Source organism: Vespula vulgaris, chromosome 19, assembly GCF_905475345.1.
Source record: "Vespula vulgaris chromosome 19, iyVesVulg1.1, whole genome shotgun sequence".
Lineage (NCBI taxonomy): Eukaryota > Metazoa > Arthropoda > Insecta > Hymenoptera > Vespidae > Vespula > Vespula vulgaris.
In genome coordinates, this window is record NC_066604.1 from 3,235,427 (window position 1) to 3,253,967 (window position 18,541).

Below are 18,541 nucleotides of genomic sequence, written 5' to 3' on the forward strand. Positions count from 1 at the left end.
GGTATACTAGCATCGCGTCATCTGTCATTTTCACTGTGTAGTTCATTCGATCACTTGCTTGTGAATATAATTAAACATTTTTTACGCATATAATGCTTCGATGATTTTATCATATTTATATAACATTATTAAATTTAAAAAATGCAGTCTTATTTTAATGATTGGACTTTTTATTCTATACATAAATATAAATATAAATATAAATCTGCCCGTAGAGAGGTTATGTGAACTTCATAAATGTCCTGCATGTTATGGTATTTCTGAATGTAATTATATTAAAAATATAAATATTACATTGGACGATATATTTTCTTTGATTAATTATTTATTTGGAGTAAAAAATGTTTTTATGGGAAAATATTTTGAAAACAAAGTAGTATTGAAAAAGTTAGCACATACATCAGAATTGAAAGCATTTGATGAAATGCTTTGTGAAAATAGGAATTTACAATTTCTTTGTAAAGACAATTTGAACATAAATAATCACAATTTTCAACTTGATTTTTATGAACTTGTTAAAAAAAAATTAGCCTTTAATTTTATGGAAGATGATAATAGTCTTTTAAGGCTTTGTCCAAATATTAGAAATATAGATATTCTTTTTCATAATTTATATCTTAAAAATAAAGAATTGGATTCAAATATTTTCTATATTAATTTATGGACATTGGTGATGATTAACCCAGAACCACTTCTCCTTCAGGTAATGTTAAATAGATGTTTAATTAAAAACATATAGTAGTTTGTAGTTTTTAGATATTACCTGAAAGCGAAGGATGGCCAGTTCCAAAATATTTAGGCTCTTGTGGAAGAATTATTGTTGAAGAATATGTAGGATTACCAATTGTAACTTATTATGATGCACCTTGGATTTATAGAGCAAAGATAGTTTCAAGTCTTTTAAATGCTGCATATATGTTTACATTTAAGAGTAAAGATTTTGGATTTTATTTGACTGATATTTCTATAGATAATATAGCAATTAATTCAGATGGCATTGCTAAATTTATTGATTTAGAAAATATCATTGTTGTTGATAAAAATCTATTGGATAAAGGTAGTATATATATATTTTTTTATTTTATAAAGTAATATTCTTCCTAAATAATTGTCATTGTTAGATCCATAATTCCATATATGTTTTAGATAAACCTGCAACATGGCATAAAATACAAGAGAATACAATTGATCTTAATTGTTTAAATTGTTTTCCTTTTTCTTCTATAGATATATGTAATCATCGATTAAGTGATCATAATTATTATGCCATTTGTCAGGTATGTTTATAAATAATATCTTCTAGATAATTTTATTGATTCAAATTTATTACATTAAAAGAATAAAAATATATATGTGTATAGTGATTTTTAAATATTGCTGCTTATTAATTTTTATAGATTTTATTGTCACCAAAAACCAGTGATACTTTAATTCCTGGTGGCTTTTTACATGACATACCTGATAATATTGTAAAACAATATCCAGACTTGGAACATTTAATAAAGCAATGTGCTGTTTATGATCAACTACAGAATCGAATTAATAAAGGACAACATCTTAAGATCTTATTAGATACTATTATAGAAAAAAATAATAAAATAGGAATATATAGTTTTATATAAGTAAAAAGTTTTATATTTTTAAAAATATTTATACATTAAATATAATAATTTCTACATTATTTATTTTTATTCTTATGATTGTACTTTTTTTAATTGTAGAATACATCAATAGAAAAACATTAAAAAAATGTAATATATAGAATAAATATATATATTAATTATCTATAGAAGTACGAATGATGGATCATTCTGTTCTACTGAAATACTATGATGCTTCTTATTCTCATGTCAAATTTTATTAATGATATATATATCAATTATAATAGTTTTTATTGGTTTCTCTATGTTCAAGTTCAGTAATATGTGTCTGCAATACAGTGATTCGTTCTTCTAATTCTTTTATTACATTGTCTTTTTTGACAATATCATCTTTTAATTGAGCTATTATCATATCTTTATCTTCAGTTACATTTTGTAACAGCTCATCTGTTGATGGCCTTTTATCGGGATCTTCTTCTAGTAGTTGACAGATTATATGAGCCTATACAATTGTAAAATATAATTATTGTTTTTAAAGACAGGAATATATATATACATATAATATTTTATTTATTTCAAGGATTTCAAATTTAGAACTTACCCATTTTTGATGATTTTTAGTTAATGATGCTGGTAATTGGCCTTTTTTCAATTCATCAATAATACGATAATGCTCCATTTGTGTTTTTGTATAAGTTAGAAGCTCCAACAGAACAATTCCTATACTATACATGTCACTCTGAAAATGCAAAAATACATATATTTATTTAGTTGTATATAAGATCTATCATAAATATATTTCTCTTCGTTTGATTATTATACCTTTGGATTGCATTTTCCTTTTAATTGTTCAGGTGCTGCATACATATGTGTACCAAACACAGAATTATGATTTTTTCTTTGCAAAGGGCAAGCTAAACCAAAATCTCCTAATTGAATTTGAAAATGTGCTGTGATGAATATATTGCTTGGCTATAATTCAGAAAAAAGTAATATTTTAATATCTTCTTATTTGATGCATTAGTATATTTATCTTACCTTTATATCATGGTGTACCATTCCAAGAGAATGTATATGATCTACTCCTTGAAGAATTTGTGTAAATATTTCAGTAATTGTCAGTTGTGAAGTAGGATCATCTCTTTCTGTTAGCCACTGTTGTAATGTCTTATCACAAAGTGCCATTTGAATATATAAAGTTGCATAACAAGAGTCCTGAAAAAAAATAATTCAAGTAAAACTTATAAAATTTAAGATATTATTATAAAAAACATATGTTTAGAGTTAATAATACCAACCACTTGTGATTTATATTGACAAATTTGATTGTTATCACTACTAGATTCATCATTTGAGTCACTAATTATATGATTGGCATTACTTCTTGAATGATCATCATTATTTTTGCTGTCATTACTATCATTTCTAAATGATACAATGTCTGAAGTATCTTCTGTACTGACTGAACTACTGCGTTCGATTATTCTTTGTCCTATAATATTAGTCGATGAATTGAGTTCAAGAAATCTTTCATTAATAATGTCGTGACTTATTACATAACCACCTGCACTTCCACCTTCATGTTTTTGAGCATTGCTCTCCATACGAATATACATACCAGTTTTGTAAAATACTTCTTTATTGGACCTTAATGATATATCTTGTCCACAATTTTCATTACTGTTGCTACTATTGGAAATCAATTGATTATCATTAAAATTATTATTTTTACATGATTGATAAGATATATTTTTTCTTGCTTTATGTTTTGAAAAATGGCCCTTGCTTCGTTCATTCTCTACATTTGGTAAACTTGGAATAGTGGTTGTTACTAATGTAGGCTCTATCCAAGCAGTCTTATAAGAAACTATATTCATATGATTTAACTTGGCAAGACTTTTGACTTCTTCAAGATGTTGTTTTATAGTACTCACTTGGCCAGATTGTACAACTATTTTTTTCACTGCATACTCAATACCATCAAGACGATGTAATGCTTTATATACAGTACCAAATCCACCACTAGCAATAAAACCAATTTCCTGAAATTCTCTACGATAGCGTGACCATTCAGCCATCAGACAACTACAACATAAAGTTTGAGAATTAACATTAATAATTTTATTGCATTGATCTACACATTTAACTTTAAAAAAATTAAAAAAGTATATTAATTTACTTAGGGACATTCAAAGGATTTTCACTACCAGTAGCAGCACGTGCAACTGCAACTAATCTGTATAGTGCATGTTGATATTGGCCTCTCATAACTTCAAATTCTATTGAATTATAAGATGTATCAATTAACCCTATTTCATGAAGCTTATCGCATATCTCTGAAAATTAAAATATAATTATATCGTAAACTAAAATACGTTTTTATAATATACTTTTTATATAATTTAATTCATAGAAAATTTCTATAAATTACTAAAATAAAGTTTATTCCTCCGAACAGTATCGCCTTCAAACATTGTACATATCTGTTTAATTAACGATTCAATTAGAAGACTGATAGAAGAAATAGTTGCAGGAACAATTTGTCCATTGTTTTGAGTTTCAGTTCTGCTGTCCCATCGAATTGTCGTCTTGGTATTATTACCTATCATAAAATTTTCATCCTTTTATCATTATTCAATCCATTTATACATTAAATTATACGCATTGGATAAATTTGAAAGAAAAGTTATTAACCTTTTTTCAAGCATAAACTAAAATAAAGACAACAGAATATCTCGAAATTCATTAGTTAAAATTATTAAAATAAAAATATTTTTTCGAAGAATATCACTACAAAGGATTTAAAAATGAGCGGGCTAATAGAGGTTAAGTCACTTACCTCTGTCAAATTTTGTTATAGTCATTAAATTTGACCAGGGATTATTATCTGGCACTGCTTTACGTTCCATATTTTAATTGGCAATAAATATTTCTTCAATAAAATATTTATTTTACATCTTTTTAAACGACTACATTCTGAAAGCAAAAGTTGCAATGCATTGTGTAAATCTTTTCACGAGTAGGCCCGCCAATAATGATTTCTTATAAATTCATTTTTGTTAGACGCGTGAAATCTTGATTATCGATTACATTTGTAATAAGTTCAACTGCCAATTGTCAATATAATAAATATTGATAAATAATATAATTACACAATAGTAAAATTATCCAAGTAAATAATATTAAAAATATTGGTTTCTCTATCGTATTTCCAATCAAATTTGAGTATCATCCAATTGCAGCACAATTGCAGCGATTAATTCCCTATAGTGGGGGATTCCTTTTCTAGATATTATTATCCTCATATATTATCTTTATGTTATCCTTTTCTGCTAGTTTAGAATAAAGTGTTATATGACAATAATATATAAATATGTATATTTATAGATCTTCTTCTTTTAAGATGGATTACTTGAAAGTGTTAGTTACATTTGGACAAACTTTATTCTTACATTGGAAGATAACGGAATGCATTCATTACCTTAGACCTTCTGGAAACAAAATTTGGAATACAATCGAGTGGAATACAATCTTCTGGAATACAATTACAAGGATAGCAGTATTCAGAAATCATCTATGTATATAATTACTATGTCATCTTTAAATACACAAAGAATCCTGAAATATAATCAAGAAGATTGCAATAACCAGAAATAATTTATATAATTATAAAATAGATATATTTATAAGGATAATACTTTAAGAAATAATTTAGATTTAATGTTACCTGTAAATTTTCTTGTAACATTTTCTAATAATATACATTTGTATTATATTATATTTTAGTTATACATAAAATAATATTACTGTAAGTTACATTATATACCATAGTAGTAAACAAGCAATTTTTGTATTTGGCAATTTTATTTTAAAAAGTAGCAATTTTATATTGAAATTACTTTCTCGCAAACTGAAACAATAGATTCATTAAAAGTACATTAAAATCTTTAGGACTATTAAGATATAATAGAGCAAGATATAAATATGCAAGAGTTGCTTGTTTAATAGTATAGAACATACATAATATAAATTACTAAGTTATAGAAATATTATAAGAACATTTTCATGTAAATTTTATAAAAATAGTATTAATAAAAGCAACTTAAGTGAAATTCAGTATTATTTATTTACTTCCTGATTTATATGAACCTAATACTCCTGCACACGGGATTTGTTAATTTATATTGTCCTATTAAAAAATTACAACTCCGCATAGTACAGAAAATTTTCTCAAAAATCTAGATATGTATCAGAATCATTTGATGTGTGAGAAGGTGCACTTGTGCCAATCACTCGAAAGATATACGCCCTTGGTAGAAAATATAAACTATTGGTTCATGAACAATTCTTTCCAGCAAATCGAGCCTCATATACGGGTAACGTGATGTGCCGAGAGGTAGGATGCGGCCAATCAACGCTAAGGTACACGTCCTTTGTCAGAAAATGCCAACTATTGGTTCCGCGAAAATTCCTTCCGCAAATCAGGATTTGTAGGCGGGTCACATAACAAAAGAAGAGGTGGCAGAATGAACTATTGGTTCCAAGAAAATTCTCGCCGTAGAGCAGGCTTTGTACGCGGGACACATGATATGCGAAGAGGTGGCACGGGTAGATAGTTAGTACTGAATTCCAGGAATCTCGTCGGAAAGCAGGCTTTGTACGCGGGACACATGATATGCGAAGAGGTGGCACGGGTAGGTAGTTAGTACTGAATTCCAGGAATCTCGTCGGAAAGCAGGCTTTGTACGCGGGACACATGATATGCGAAGAGGTGGCACGGGTAGGTAGTTAGTACTGAATTCCAGGAATCTCGTCGGAAAGCAGGCTTTGTACGCGGGACACATGATATGCGAAGAGGTGGCACGAGCGACCTATTGTTTTCGAGGAATTCTCGGCGGAGAGCAGGCTTTGTACGCGGGACACATGTTATGTGAAGAGGTGGCACGGGTAGGTAGTTAGTACTGAATTCCAGGAATCTCGTCGGAGAGCAGGCTTTGTACGCGGGACATATGATATGCGAAGAGGTGGCACGAGCGACCTATTGTTTTCGAGGAGTTCTCGGCGGAGAGCAGGCTTTGTACGCGGGACACATGATATGCGAAGAGGTGGCACAGGTAGGTGGTTAGTACTGAATTCCAGGAATCTCGTCGGAGAGCAGGCTTTGTACGCGGAACACATGATATGCGAAGAGGTGGCACGAGCGACCTATTGTTTTCGAGGAGTTCTCGGCGGAGAGCAGGCTTTGTACGCGGGACACATGATATGCGAAGAGGTGGCACGGGTAGGTAGTTAGTACTGAATTCCAGGAATCTCGTCGGAGAGCAGGCTTTGTACGCGGAACACATGATATACGAAGAGGTGGCACAGGTAGGTGGTTAGTACTGAATTCCAGGAATCTCGTCGGAGAGCAGGCTTTGTACGCGGGACACATGATATGCGAAGAGGTGGCACGAGCGACCTATTGTTTTCGAGGAGTTCTCGGCGGAGAGCAGGCTTTGTACGCGGGACACATGTTATGCGAAGAGGTGGCACAGGTAGGTGGTTAGTACTGAATTCCAGGAATCTCGTCGGAGAGCAGGCTTTGTACGCGGGACACATGATATGCGAAGAGGTGGCACGAGCGACCTATTGTTTTCGAGGAGTTCTCGGCGGAGAGCAGGCTTTGTACGCGGGACACATGTTATGCGAAGAGGTGGCACAGGTAGGTGGTTAGTACTGAATTCCAGGAATCTCGTCGGAGAGCAGGCTTTGTACGCGGGACACATGATATGCGAAGAGGTGGCACGAGCGACCTATTGTTTTCGAGGAGTTCTCGGCGGAGAGCAGGCTTTGTACGCGGGACACATGATATGCGAAGAGGTGGCACGTGCTATTGTGTGAATCACAGGGAAGATTTAAGCCTTTGTTGGAAAATATGAACTATTAGTTCCGGGAAAATTCTTTATGGAAGGTTTTTTTTGATGAAAGGGATGATAGAAATTAATAGAAAATACATCAAATTTCTGTTTACATTCTACTTTTTTATTTTTGTTTTCTTTATATAATACATAGAAAATAAATTCTATTCGATAATTATACAGATATTTCTTATATCATGTAAACTTATTATAGTAAAATATAATATAAGGTACATTATAATATAAATAGTATATAATACAATGAAATATAATATATAATACAATTTTTTATTATATTTTCCAATTATATAATGGAACGTAATTTAATGTAATCTAATGTTATATGTAAAATATATTTTATTGGATACATATTATTTTTTATGTACTATATGTAAGTGTATAAACGTTTCAAGAACTTTTTAATTATTTTCTGCTTTTTATTCAACTAATTTCACTATTGTTATGTTTTCATGGCCTTAATATCCATCTTCGGTATAAACTTGTATATTTTCTTTTTTCTTCTTCTTATCTTCTTTTTTCATCTTACATGATGATGCCATATTATTCTTTTCCAAGTACTGCTCTCAACGTAGTGAAATAAGAGAAAGATGAAGTCAAGAACTGAAAATACAAACAACAAATTTAATATTTTGTTGTTATTAACTTTTCTATACGAACTTGTCATACAATAATTAAAGGAAATAAAATTTTAATTATGAAATGTGTACTTACTGAAGCATAATATTGAAGACAAAATGGCATTTTCAGCTTTCCAACATGAATTGTTTCAAATTTTTGCGATCTCATGATACATTGTACAAGATTTCTTCTTACACAAGGATTAGTTTTCAACCAGTTCGAATTATATACATCCCAGGAGATATTACTACTCTAAACAAAATAAGAAAAAGATCTAGGATAAGTATAACTATACACAAACAATATTTGTAAGGAAAGAATTTTACTGTATTTATTAAATTATCTGCAGGCCAGGCAGAAATTAGGAGTTCTGTACTGGCCACACATACAATGAAGACATATTGTATCTTAACTGCCGTTGATTGTTGCTATTGTTAAGAAAAAAAAAATTAATTATGATATAACAGTAATTTTACATAATATAATTTATAATATTAATTTTTTATAATAAAATTACATATATATATTATATAATAATATATTATATAATAAAAATATTGTTTTATTAATAACTGTGCTCTTTAGCTTACATCGACGATATTTAAACCAGCAAAGATAATACCCATCGTAGTCGTTAGTGTGGTAGTTAAAATCAAATGCAAAATAACATCTTTGGTTTCAGCTGCATATCTGAAATGTAATTAGGACTTTTTCCTTAGACGATGCAATGCCACGTTTGCGTTCGTTACCTGAGAATTTCCTGATGTTTTTTTAAGCAAGCATTCAATTCTTTCACCTTTTTAAATCCTCTGATATTCTTTGATAGTACTTCGAATTTAGCACCGACGTACCAGAGAAGAGCAGCAAGTTGACAATCAATACACATACCAGCCGAAACCTGTAAACCTACTAAGGTCTGATGAAGAAAGATTATTTCACGAATCGGAGAATGATCTACAGAAAAAGGATATTTAGCATTAGTTGGAAATCTCTGGTACGTATATAGTGGACTACAGATAACTATGATTGCTGTTAAATAGCATAAACTCGTGTAAAGTAGGTGAATATATTTGCATTTATTTATGTATCTTTCAAATACAATTTTTTCTTGACTAGTTTCAATTTTGCAAGATTTCTCCAAGTCGAAGAGTAAAGACTAAAAAAAGAAAAAGAATATTAGATAACTAGAAAATTTTGAATGAGCTGGTGATTGATACAAGTCATACATATTTTTTTCTGAAATATTTTGGATATAAATCCGAAATATCTCAAAAAAATATATTCTGAATTACGTATTCAACAAATATTTTTTTAACGAAACATAAACACAAAAAAAAGAGTTAAAAATGTTTATAGCACGTGATAAAATATGTCTTTTAATATCTCGAATGACTTAGACCACTTTTATAATCACCAACTTTAAAAAATATATGACAAAAAATAATTATGATAACTTACTTGAAATCGAGAACGTTCAAGACGACAGAGTATCATTTTAAAAGTGATTTGTGCAACAGCACAAAACAGACAGATCGATTTGGTCATGACAATGGAGTCAGTACGATTTTCATAAATAGCATTTATCAATGGAAATAAAAGGAACAGAGCGTTGGCGAAAAGGACATACCAAGAGAGTTCAAATAAAATGATATGAGAACGCGTTGCCTTTGGTGAAGGTGGCCAACAGGCAGTCAAGATAACGCTAGCTTTTAAAAAGAGAATTGCTCTTTCTGCAGATATTTTAATCATCGTTTTGAACTCTTCTTCTTCAAGTATCTACTATAACGTTTGTATATGTTAACACTACTTCATTTCTTTCATGATACTTCCTTCTGAAGAGAAATGGTTTATTAATAATCCTCGAACGAGTAGATTGAAAGACTGACTGACCGACACGTTAACTCCTCCTTTTAATAAATGAAAATTTCCTTCTAACGTTCCACATCCAATCATTTGCTTTGAAATTATATCTTTCAATGATAATAAGTACATATGTTAGGTGTACATTCGTATCGATTTTTTACTTTAAGTACAGACTATCGTCCATCATGAAATATTATTTCACGTTATACGGACGAGAAGAAGAAAGGGTTGAACCTTTATGGAGATTCCTTTTGCGATGAGTAAAATTCATTATCAGAGAGTGAATGAAATGTAAGAAAGACTTGTATTAAAAAGAAACACAGTAAGTACTCATATTTAAAAGTACATAAAAGAAAAAAAAGCTTTTTTTATTATTCACGATATCAGTATACGATTCTTTTAAATTATTATATTGAATAATATTTTATGAATGAATTATTATGTATATATTGGTATAATTGATATAATATCAAATAATATTTCTACATTGAAAAACTTTCTTAAAAAAAAATTTCTTTTATGAAATTCCTGTGTCACTATCACTAAGCATAGCTTGTAGTACAGTGAAGTGCGAAAACGATATTGATACGAACTAAAATTATATATATATATATATATATATATATATATATATATATATATAAAACATATTAAAAATCATTCTATATTAACTCTATATATGCTTATATAATATTTAACAAATTATTGATATATATTTGCTTATTTGCTGGCCAAGTACGAATAAGAAGTTCAGTACTTGCACTGATCACTTGCAACATATTGAACCTTAACTAATGGTTGTTGCTATCATTATCAATAAATAGCATTTCTTACTGTTGGCCTTCTGCACAAACTAGGAAAGGGTTTATATCGATTAATAAGTTAAAGCTATGCTTGTTGAGAGTACTATGTAATCAACGTGTAGTTAGTTCTGTACAATTACCCATCGTAAAAGAGGGTACTTTTATGTAGAAGTAAAATATCGTTTGATTCAACGTATCGATATAAGTACATACTTGCTTCTTTCTTTCAGTTTATATGTACGTATGTATTACAAGTCTAGTCTGGGGTGTGCAAGATATCTTCGGAATAAAATGTTCTGAAGTTATGTGAAGGAAGATAGAACAAATTGATAAGATGGACGAAGAGAAAAAATGAAAAAAAAGTAAGTATAATTAACAATGAGACGAGATTAAGTCAAATTTTATTTTTCTATCATTTGTCTCATTGTCATGAAATAAGATGAAATCGTGTAAAAAAACTGTAAAAAAAAAAGTAGATAGATATATTTAGTTCAAATTATCAAATGAATTTTTCTAATAGATATTAGTTGATTATTATTTCTTACATTTGCATAATATTCGAGAGTTAAATTGGGAAGCAGACCACCCATCGAAATCAAAATTGGTTTTTGGCTTCTTAATATTATAATGTGTACGTCGATTGCCATTTTGGAGGAATCTTCGAACCATTTTGAACTATATGCCGACGTCGCGAGTTTCATACTCTAAAAAAATGATTTATAATTATTAGTAGTATACAAGAGATAAATTTACAACAATATATACAGAAATAAGAAAATATTCATACCATTTCTTTTAAATCGTCAGCAGGTAAAGCTGTAACATATAATCTTTGATAGCTAGCAATCATCATGCAAATAAACTGTAGTTCTACGTTTATGGGTTCATGCTGTAAGAGCAATGTTTATTCATACCGACCAATTAATTATTTTGGCGATTAATACAAATAAAATTAAGATATTTTTATAAGTTTTATATAACGCACGTGAAGGAGCGAAAATGTCGCACCGATTGCAGTTGCGCCCATCGTCACGTTCGTTTTGAATAATAATGTTTGAATAACTTTTTGTGTTTCGGATATGAAACTAAACATAGAGCGAAAGAAAGTAAAAGAGAGATTAGAATTAAAAATTATGGCCAGCAAATAAATAAATTATAATTTGTACTTGCTTCAATATTTTTTGATGTTCCTTAGCACAATCTTTTAGTTTATATTTGTCCGCAGCATTTTCAAGTTTCAATCCTAAGATTTCTAATTTAGTAGCAGAGTACCACATCAACATGGCTATCATAAAATCCACACAAACGCATAATGCAGTTTGAAAGAGAAGAATCGTGTCCAATATGTATATCGGAATTTTAACGAACAATGATTTTAAGTCAAATGGAAACATAGCATCGCCAGGAACGTCATTCTCTGTAAAGAATGGAGTAAAAGAAAATGCAATGGCCGCTGCAACGTTTGATGCCGCCATTGTTGTTGAGATGGTCGAATGATCTATATATTTTTGCATGATGGCTTCCTCCTCGGTATTGCAATTTTTAATAAATTCTTCCACTTCTTCCATGAGTTTCTATCCAATAATTTCAAGTATAATACATTCAATAAAATAACATAAGTAATATCGAAATATGACGAACAAAGATTCCGTTACCTGTAAACTAGTCCTTTTGAATCTGCATAAAATTAAAGCAAGTATAACATCTATGAGAGTAGCTGTTTCGCATAAAGGTTTCATTAAAGTAACAACGTCTTTTCCATTTATATAATAATAATCGGCATAAAATAAAGCCAATAATATTAGAAATGCATTTAACATTCCTAAAATCCAACCAACATCTCGTAAGACCATTTCAAAACGTCCTGCTTTCTGAGATCCCGGCCAAGTACTGGTAAAATTTCCGGTTAAATTTAATAAACGAAGCATTTGATTCGGTTTGATACGAAGTAGTACCATTATCGAAAATTTTTCAGTAACTATCAAAGGAGTGATACTATCGAAACGAAACTACACTAAGAACGCTGCAAAGTTATTAACTATAATATATGAGTGCAATCATTTAGATCGATAAGTTATTAATCATTACCGACCCCTAAAGGTAATTATCTTTAATTGTCGCTACGTGTTGCTACGATCAAAAGCTGGCTATTTAATTATAAAGTATAATCTCCCGCATGACTTTCTCTGCTACTTTAAATTAATTCTAACTCTATTCGCGCGTGGTGTCTATACCATCGTTATTATTTAATACGCTATTGTAGACTTCAAAAACATTGTCTGAAAATTGATAGTTCTACTAATTATCTAATGATGAATTTTTGACGATAATTTGACGCTTTGCAAGAAATTTACTAAGAAATCCATTTCCAGTATAGAGATAATTATTAGATAGATCGGTATATACCATCGGTTGATAATCTTCTTAATTAAAGGGTAGAACGGACGTCGTAAAAATGTCTCATCATTAATTCAATCTTCGAAAGGTAGTGCAAAGCAAGCTATGTTGCATTTTTAAAATAAGCGCGTAAAAAAATTTCTTTGACAGAGGGCAGTGATATTAGCGACTCTCACGCCGTCTATCGACGAACCATGTCTAATCGAACGTTTTCTTTACTCGTATAAATTTTGTTATTTTCTTATCGTATATATACATATACATATATATATATGTATATATATAAACATATATCTGTTAAAAAATCGAACTTTTGGCGCGTTGTACGTCGTGTGCCCAAAATGTCTCTTTACTCGTCCTTGTCGTTGACTGTATGGGTATTGAAAATTATTGTGTCCAAGAATAAGTGGTCCTTGTGTTTGGGTATCGTTTCTTAACGTATGCATCGCATTATAATCATATAAAAGATCTCTTTATTCTACGAGTATTTTATACATTTTTCAATCTGTTTTCTTTAGGTGTATCTCCTTCACATGTATGTGCGCGCGAGTGTTTGTGCGAGTATTATAATATTCAATTAATAATATTAAGTGGACGAGTGAAATGTACATTATGTTAAAAATAATCGAAATAACGAAGAACGATGTACCGTCCAATGCTAAACATCTTCCAACGATTGAATCGGTGAGACGAGTGGATCATAACTTGACATATAATGAATTTTTTCACAAGTTTCTTATTAACAACGAACCATGTATTATCGATACCGCGATCACCGAAAGTTGGCCATGTAGGCAACAGTGGGTATTAAAAGACGCGCCAAATTTCGAATTTCTCGGTAGACTGTTCGGTGAGCGCTGGATGTTACAACGGAATCGAAATTATATGTATTTTTTTTCTTACTTCGTCTTTTTTAAACTATTTTTTATCATTTTACAGGTCAATGTCTAGTACCTATATCTGATTGTAAAAGGAGATATTACAATTCCCAACTTAAGAACGATATGAATATGCAAGAATATTTGGATTATTGGGTTAAATATAGAAACAGTGATTATACATCCGATATGCCACTTTTGTATCTGAAAGATTGGCACTGTACAAAAATCTTCTCTGATTTAGTTTATTATGAAGTACCGCATTACTTTGCATCCGATTGGTTGAATGAATATTACATTGCTAAGCCTGAATTAGATGATGATTATATGTTTGTTTATATGGGACCAAAAGGAACATGGTAAATAAAATTGTACACTTCATTTTGTATATCTCATTTATAAGATTATTCAAACAATATATCTTTTTTACTTTGTCCTACAGGACGCCATTGCATGCCGATGTATTTTTTTCATATAGCTGGTCTGCCAATATCGTTGGTAGAAAACGTTGGTTACTTTTTCCACCAAAAGAAGAAAATAAATTTCGTGATTCATACGGTCAATTGGTATACGATGTACTTTCTGAAGATCTTAAGGATCATTCTAAATATAAAGAGTATGATAGTCAAAATTTAAAATGTTTTGATGTAATACAAGAAGCTGGAGAGATTATGTTCATTCCATCAGGATGGCATCATCAAGTCTGGAATTTGGTAAGTATCTTTTGATATGCAAATCAAATATGACTACTTTAAAACAAGCCAAGTGTCATTCAATAGGAAGATACTATTTCTGTGAATCATAATTGGATCAATGGATGTAATATACGTACCATATGGTTGAGTTTGAAACAACAATTATCTTCCGTTATGAAAGAAGTGGAAGATTGTAAAGATATGGTTAATTGGGTTGAACATTGTCAATTAATGTTGAAAGTTTCTCATGGAATGAATTATATACAATTCTACTCTTTTATATCTTTCATCGCAACGAAACGTTTAGATTTTATTACGAAAGGAAGTAGGGTTAACTCCTTCAGGAAATACGAGTTTGGAATAAATCATTGTTCCTTTGATCTTACCATGTTAAAAACTGTTTTGGAAGATTTTATCATCGAAACTAAGGAGAAATCAATTTATAGTTTAATATCTGCAGATGACCAACCGATCAATTTATTAGAAAAAATCAATTTTGTACTTCAAGACGAAGATAAGTAATATCACTTTATATACAGAATGATTCACTGTGATTTTACCGATCGATATTTTCGATATCGATTATTGCGACATCTAGCGATGAGATTTTTGAATTAACTTTGAAAATGTCTCCCTGAGGATAGATAACACTTTTCACTCGTGTAAAAAGCACACCGATTTGTAAATACTTTTAATTAGATATAAAAAAAAGAGGGCTGCAATAAAATTTTATTTTTTCATACTTTTTCTAACGTTCATTTATACCTAATTCTTTTTTTTGTTTCAATCCAATTTTTAATAGTTTAAACTATCTATCTTTGATTGTGTTAAATTAATGATAAAAATATACATCCTTGATAATAGTTAAGAGTAAAACGATTAGAAAAACTTTCAGGAAAATTTCAATTCCATTCTAAAAATAAACCTGTCAATTATTATACGTCCACTTGTATCTCAATATCTTCTTCATCTTCGGAAAGAATAGTTTTTCCTTCGACATTTTTCGTCGAGTCTTCTAATATTTTCTGAGGAATCTCTTTTTGAGTCGAATCTGGATCAGCGATCGACGAATTATTATTTTCTCCTTGTTTAGTATGTCGCCATTTCATTCGTCGATTTTGAAACCAAACTTTTACCTGAGAGTACACATATTGGAAGACACATACTTTGATATTTCAAAAATTATTTATAATAATCAAAATAAAATACTTGAGCGTCGGTGAGTCCTAAAGTAGCAGCCAATTGTCTTCTATCAGGTTTTGTGATGTACTTTTGCAAAGAGAATCTCCTTTCAAGACCCTTCCTTTGCAAAGAACTAAACACAGCTCTGGACCATGATCGTTTCCTTCTCGTATTAGTTTCCATAGTATTACCAAGATTGGAAGATGCTGCCGTTGTCACTAAAACGATACAAATTTAGTAGGAATTTCTATTAAAATTCTATTTTCGTTCTTATAACTTTTTCTCGAAAAATCATCGAGAAAGTTTACAAATCTCATTTGATTTACTGGTTTAGGAGAGAAAAGTATGCAACATCTGTAGAAATTTATACATTGCTCTTGAAATATCCAACGCTGATAGATATTTTTAAGATCGCAACTCTATTCTTGGATTTGTAGTGGCATTCTTCGAAAAATTTACATCAAATTTTTTCCCGCCAAAAATATTTTTTTTTCTTCGAAAAGTGCAAAGATCTCTTATTTAAATCTACTTAGGATGTTTTAAAAGATCTTTTCATTCTCTCTGTGATTCGAACAAAAGGAAGAAAGAGAGAGAGAGAGAGAGAGAGAGAAAAGTGGCTGCAGAAAAGCATCGATGCCACCGAGAGCTTTAACTAAGCGTAGAAAGACACGCGGCGAAACCGCTGTTTATACGGCTTGTAAACGCACGGTGCCACTTAAGATGTCGTTTAAACACAGACAGGAAACACGAGAATACATTGGCGCATAAATATTTTGCCCTACTTGCTTCCTTGCTCCTTGCTATTCGAAAGCCAAAACGGTTGCCCATATGGTAACATTTGTTAATGACGTAATCCTGATCTGATGTGCTCTTCTATATTTCTTAGAAGATAATGAAAAGATAACAACAAAAGTAAAAAATAATAATAAAAATAATAATTATTTTATTTCTCTCACCTCTTGAAATTGCTCGGACAGCAGCTGGTCGATACAAATTTCCAAAATTATCTGTATTATTTCTTTGATAATTAATCATCGCTTGAGTTTCGATCGGAGTTTGTCTAAAGGGAAAACCGGAACAGGTACGAAGATCACAACTGGTACAGCTTCCGGGACAAGGACATGCTACCGTGGAAAATTGAACCGCTAGTGGTCTCAATACATCTTGTGATGGAACCATCGATGTTGGACTTGGACGTACTACTTTGGATATTACGAAGAAGAGTAATTTGACAAACTATTTATATACATAATGTTAATGTAATATACTTTTAAAAGTATAATGCAGATATACTTTTAAATCAAATTTACGATTATAGATTTTTATAAATGTAGATTCAATTGACATCTAATTACAAATTTTACAATTATACATATCTATAATTATTGATTTAATTTAAAAGTATAATATATATATATATATATATATATATATATATATATATATATATATACGCGCACACATATGTATGATTGATTATGATTTTTGGCTCACCTGTCCTCTTCGAAGAGAATTCATTGGACAAAATACGTTCGACACCAAATTTTAAAATTTTTGGACGATTAACTTTTTCCAAAACATTTGTATTTTCACCGTTCATCGTTCTCGAATAAGACTATGATCTTACTACGTTGACAATAGACGATCTATCTTTTCCATCACTGTTTGATACACAATTTAACAATGACAGAAGTTATGTGAACATGAACATGCTAAATGTTAATCACGCACGACGAGATGATCACTGAGAAAATGCATAAGGGAATCTAACGTTTTGCTTTGCTTAGCTTAGTCTTCCCAGAGAAGCCAGATTTTAGAGGAGAGTTAAAAATTCGAGTCAGCTTGGTACAATTTCGTCTTTCTGATTGGCTCACGAAAGTGATGTAGGCGTGGCTCGTTTGAAGACTCCTTCTTCCTCCTTCGAAGATGATGATGATGATGATGATGATGATGATGATGATGATGATCTCTCTCCAATGATTGTTACAAATTGATCCAATTTTTTTTCTTAACAACTAATTTTATCTTCCAATATAGTCGATCGTAAAATATTTATTATCGATATTGTTTAAAAATAATTAAATACACTTATAGAATGTATCTGATATAATTCGCAAAGAATTCACTTTCTGTTTTGAAATTTTAAAAAAGCTTTTTGTAATGATCGGCTACCGATTTCTACGGTATGGAAAAACATTAATATATTAAAAAGAAAAAAGAGAAAAACATGAAAGAAAGAAAATGTTAGAGAGACGTCTATGATACCTCCGGTGGTAGCCATATGGTTATCTTTCTACGTGGGCCTTTAGAGTATACAGTCACTTAGGTGTTTATTTGAAGAGCCATGTTTGAAGCAGCCTCTACCCACACGCCAAGAATATTCTTCGGGATATGTACACATCGTGGTCCTCTATTCGATTTTATTAGGTTTTAGGATTTTCGAGGATCCACCGGATTTGTGATAATCAAAGCTTCGATTGAGTCGATTCGAGCCAATCGACGCTTTTATAGTGAAGAGCTGATGTATCTAACTATTACCTTTGATTCTGTCTAATCTATGTCTAATACTACCTCTTTTTCTTCATA

The 18,541-nt window shown here is 30.6% G+C and overlaps 6 protein-coding genes across 11 annotated transcripts; 2 read left to right on the forward strand and 4 right to left on the reverse strand.

The window, feature by feature from the left end:
- The first annotated feature begins 12 nt into the window (after positions 1–12).
- LOC127070845 (divergent protein kinase domain 2A-like) lies at positions 13–1,681 on the forward strand. The gene is made up of 4 exons (XM_051009357.1): positions 13–703; positions 757–1,057; positions 1,147–1,277; positions 1,398–1,681. The coding sequence occupies exons 1-4, from the start codon at positions 101–103 to the stop codon at positions 1,620–1,622; spliced, it is 1,260 nt and encodes a 419-aa protein (XP_050865314.1). The 5' UTR covers positions 13–100; the 3' UTR covers positions 1,623–1,681.
- LOC127070843 (uncharacterized) lies at positions 1,610–4,776 on the reverse strand. 2 transcript variants are annotated; one of them, XM_051009355.1, is made up of 9 exons: positions 4,441–4,776; positions 4,033–4,203; positions 3,781–3,937; positions 3,220–3,686; positions 2,900–3,093; positions 2,640–2,816; positions 2,424–2,573; positions 2,203–2,340; positions 1,610–2,103 (listed from the first exon to the last, which is right to left on the reverse strand). In XM_051009355.1, exons 1-9 carry the CDS (start codon positions 4,508–4,510, stop codon positions 1,876–1,878), a joined length of 1,752 nt encoding a protein of 583 aa, XP_050865312.1. In that variant the 5' UTR covers positions 4,511–4,776; the 3' UTR covers positions 1,610–1,875. The 2 variants fall into 2 exon arrangements, with proteins under 2 accessions (XP_050865312.1, XP_050865311.1); XM_051009354.1 differs by having other exon boundaries at positions 2,900–3,686.
- Positions 4,777–7,889: 3,113 nt separating this feature from the next.
- Positions 7,890–10,315, reverse strand: LOC127070846 (uncharacterized). Its single transcript, XM_051009358.1, has 5 exons — positions 9,596–10,315; positions 8,887–9,293; positions 8,728–8,827; positions 8,231–8,389; positions 7,890–8,119 (listed from the first exon to the last, which is right to left on the reverse strand). The coding sequence occupies exons 1-5, from the start codon at positions 9,884–9,886 to the stop codon at positions 8,060–8,062; spliced, it is 1,017 nt and encodes a 338-aa protein (XP_050865315.1). The 5' UTR covers positions 9,887–10,315; the 3' UTR covers positions 7,890–8,059.
- A 675-nt stretch (positions 10,316–10,990) lies between these two features.
- Positions 10,991–13,413, reverse strand: LOC127070879 (odorant receptor 30a-like). The gene is made up of 5 exons (XM_051009422.1): positions 12,459–13,413; positions 11,974–12,377; positions 11,789–11,888; positions 11,591–11,692; positions 10,991–11,507 (listed from the first exon to the last, which is right to left on the reverse strand). Exons 1-5 carry the CDS (start codon positions 12,759–12,761, stop codon positions 11,295–11,297), a joined length of 1,122 nt encoding a protein of 373 aa, XP_050865379.1. The 5' UTR covers positions 12,762–13,413; the 3' UTR covers positions 10,991–11,294.
- LOC127070913 (2-oxoglutarate and iron-dependent oxygenase JMJD4) lies at positions 13,413–15,515 on the forward strand. Its single transcript, XM_051009500.1, has 5 exons — positions 13,413–13,638; positions 13,719–14,050; positions 14,140–14,437; positions 14,521–14,791; positions 14,858–15,515. The coding sequence occupies exons 2-5, from the start codon at positions 13,804–13,806 to the stop codon at positions 15,293–15,295; spliced, it is 1,254 nt and encodes a 417-aa protein (XP_050865457.1). The 5' UTR covers positions 13,413–13,638; positions 13,719–13,803; the 3' UTR covers positions 15,296–15,515.
- Positions 14,456–18,361, reverse strand: LOC127070914 (H2.0-like homeobox protein). 5 transcript variants are annotated; one of them, XR_007784735.1, is made up of 5 exons: positions 18,221–18,361; positions 16,912–17,157; positions 15,983–16,173; positions 14,911–15,909; positions 14,456–14,781 (listed from the first exon to the last, which is right to left on the reverse strand). XR_007784735.1 is itself a non-coding variant. In XM_051009502.1 (5 exons), exons 1-4 carry the CDS (start codon positions 17,553–17,555, stop codon positions 15,709–15,711), a joined length of 744 nt encoding a protein of 247 aa, XP_050865459.1. In that variant the 5' UTR covers positions 17,556–17,586; the 3' UTR covers positions 14,456–14,870; positions 15,699–15,708. The 5 variants fall into 5 exon arrangements, 2 of the variants coding, with proteins under 2 accessions (XP_050865459.1, XP_050865458.1); XR_007784734.1 differs by lacking the exon at positions 18,221–18,361 and adding an exon at positions 17,450–17,592 and having other exon boundaries at positions 16,912–17,154; XR_007784733.1 differs by lacking the exon at positions 18,221–18,361 and adding an exon at positions 17,450–17,586.
- Positions 18,362–18,541: the final 180 nt, after the last annotated feature.

Coding starts and splice junctions, on each gene's coding strand:
- LOC127070845 (XM_051009357.1), top strand. CDS start 101: ATGATTTTATCATATTTATATAACATTATTAAATTTAAAAAATGCAGT. Junction 704..756: donor CAGAACCACTTCTCCTTCAG/GTAATGTTAAAT, acceptor TGTAGTTTTTAG/ATATTACCTGAAAGCGAAGG. Junction 1,058..1,146: donor TAAAAATCTATTGGATAAAG/GTAGTATATATA, acceptor TATATGTTTTAG/ATAAACCTGCAACATGGCAT.
- LOC127070914 (XM_051009502.1), bottom strand. CDS start 17,555: ATGAACGGTGAAAATACAAATGTTTTGGAAAAAGTTAATCGTCCAAAA. Junction 16,174..16,911: donor TGTCCGAGCAATTTCAAGAG/GTGAGAGAAATA, acceptor GTATCGTTTTAG/TGACAACGGCAGCATCTTCC. Junction 15,910..15,982: donor TAGGACTCACCGACGCTCAA/GTATTTTATTTT, acceptor GTGTACTCTCAG/GTAAAAGTTTGGTTTCAAAA.
- LOC127070879 (XM_051009422.1), bottom strand. CDS start 12,761: ATGGTACTACTTCGTATCAAACCGAATCAAATGCTTCGTTTATTAAAT. Junction 11,889..11,973: donor GAACATCAAAAAATATTGAA/GCAAGTACAAAT, acceptor CTCTATGTTTAG/TTTCATATCCGAAACACAAA. Junction 11,508..11,590: donor CTGACGATTTAAAAGAAATG/GTATGAATATTT, acceptor TCATTTTTTTAG/AGTATGAAACTCGCGACGTC.
- LOC127070913 (XM_051009500.1), top strand. CDS start 13,804: ATGTACATTATGTTAAAAATAATCGAAATAACGAAGAACGATGTACCG. Junction 14,051..14,139: donor ATTTCTCGGTAGACTGTTCG/GTGAGCGCTGGA, acceptor ATCATTTTACAG/GTCAATGTCTAGTACCTATA. Junction 14,438..14,520: donor ATGGGACCAAAAGGAACATG/GTAAATAAAATT, acceptor TTTGTCCTACAG/GACGCCATTGCATGCCGATG.
- LOC127070843 (XM_051009354.1), bottom strand. CDS start 4,510: ATGGAACGTAAAGCAGTGCCAGATAATAATCCCTGGTCAAATTTAATG. Junction 2,817..2,899: donor GTCAATATAAATCACAAGTG/GTTGGTATTATT, acceptor ATTTTTTTTCAG/GACTCTTGTTATGCAACTTT. Junction 2,574..2,639: donor TGGTACACCATGATATAAAG/GTAAGATAAATA, acceptor TCTGAATTATAG/CCAAGCAATATATTCATCAC.
- LOC127070846 (XM_051009358.1), bottom strand. CDS start 9,886: ATGATTAAAATATCTGCAGAAAGAGCAATTCTCTTTTTAAAAGCTAGC. Junction 8,828..8,886: donor AAACATCAGGAAATTCTCAG/GTAACGAACGCA, acceptor ATTACATTTCAG/ATATGCAGCTGAAACCAAAG. Junction 8,390..8,727: donor CTGGTTTAAATATCGTCGAT/GTAAGCTAAAGA, acceptor TATTTTGTTTAG/AGTAGTAATATCTCCTGGGA.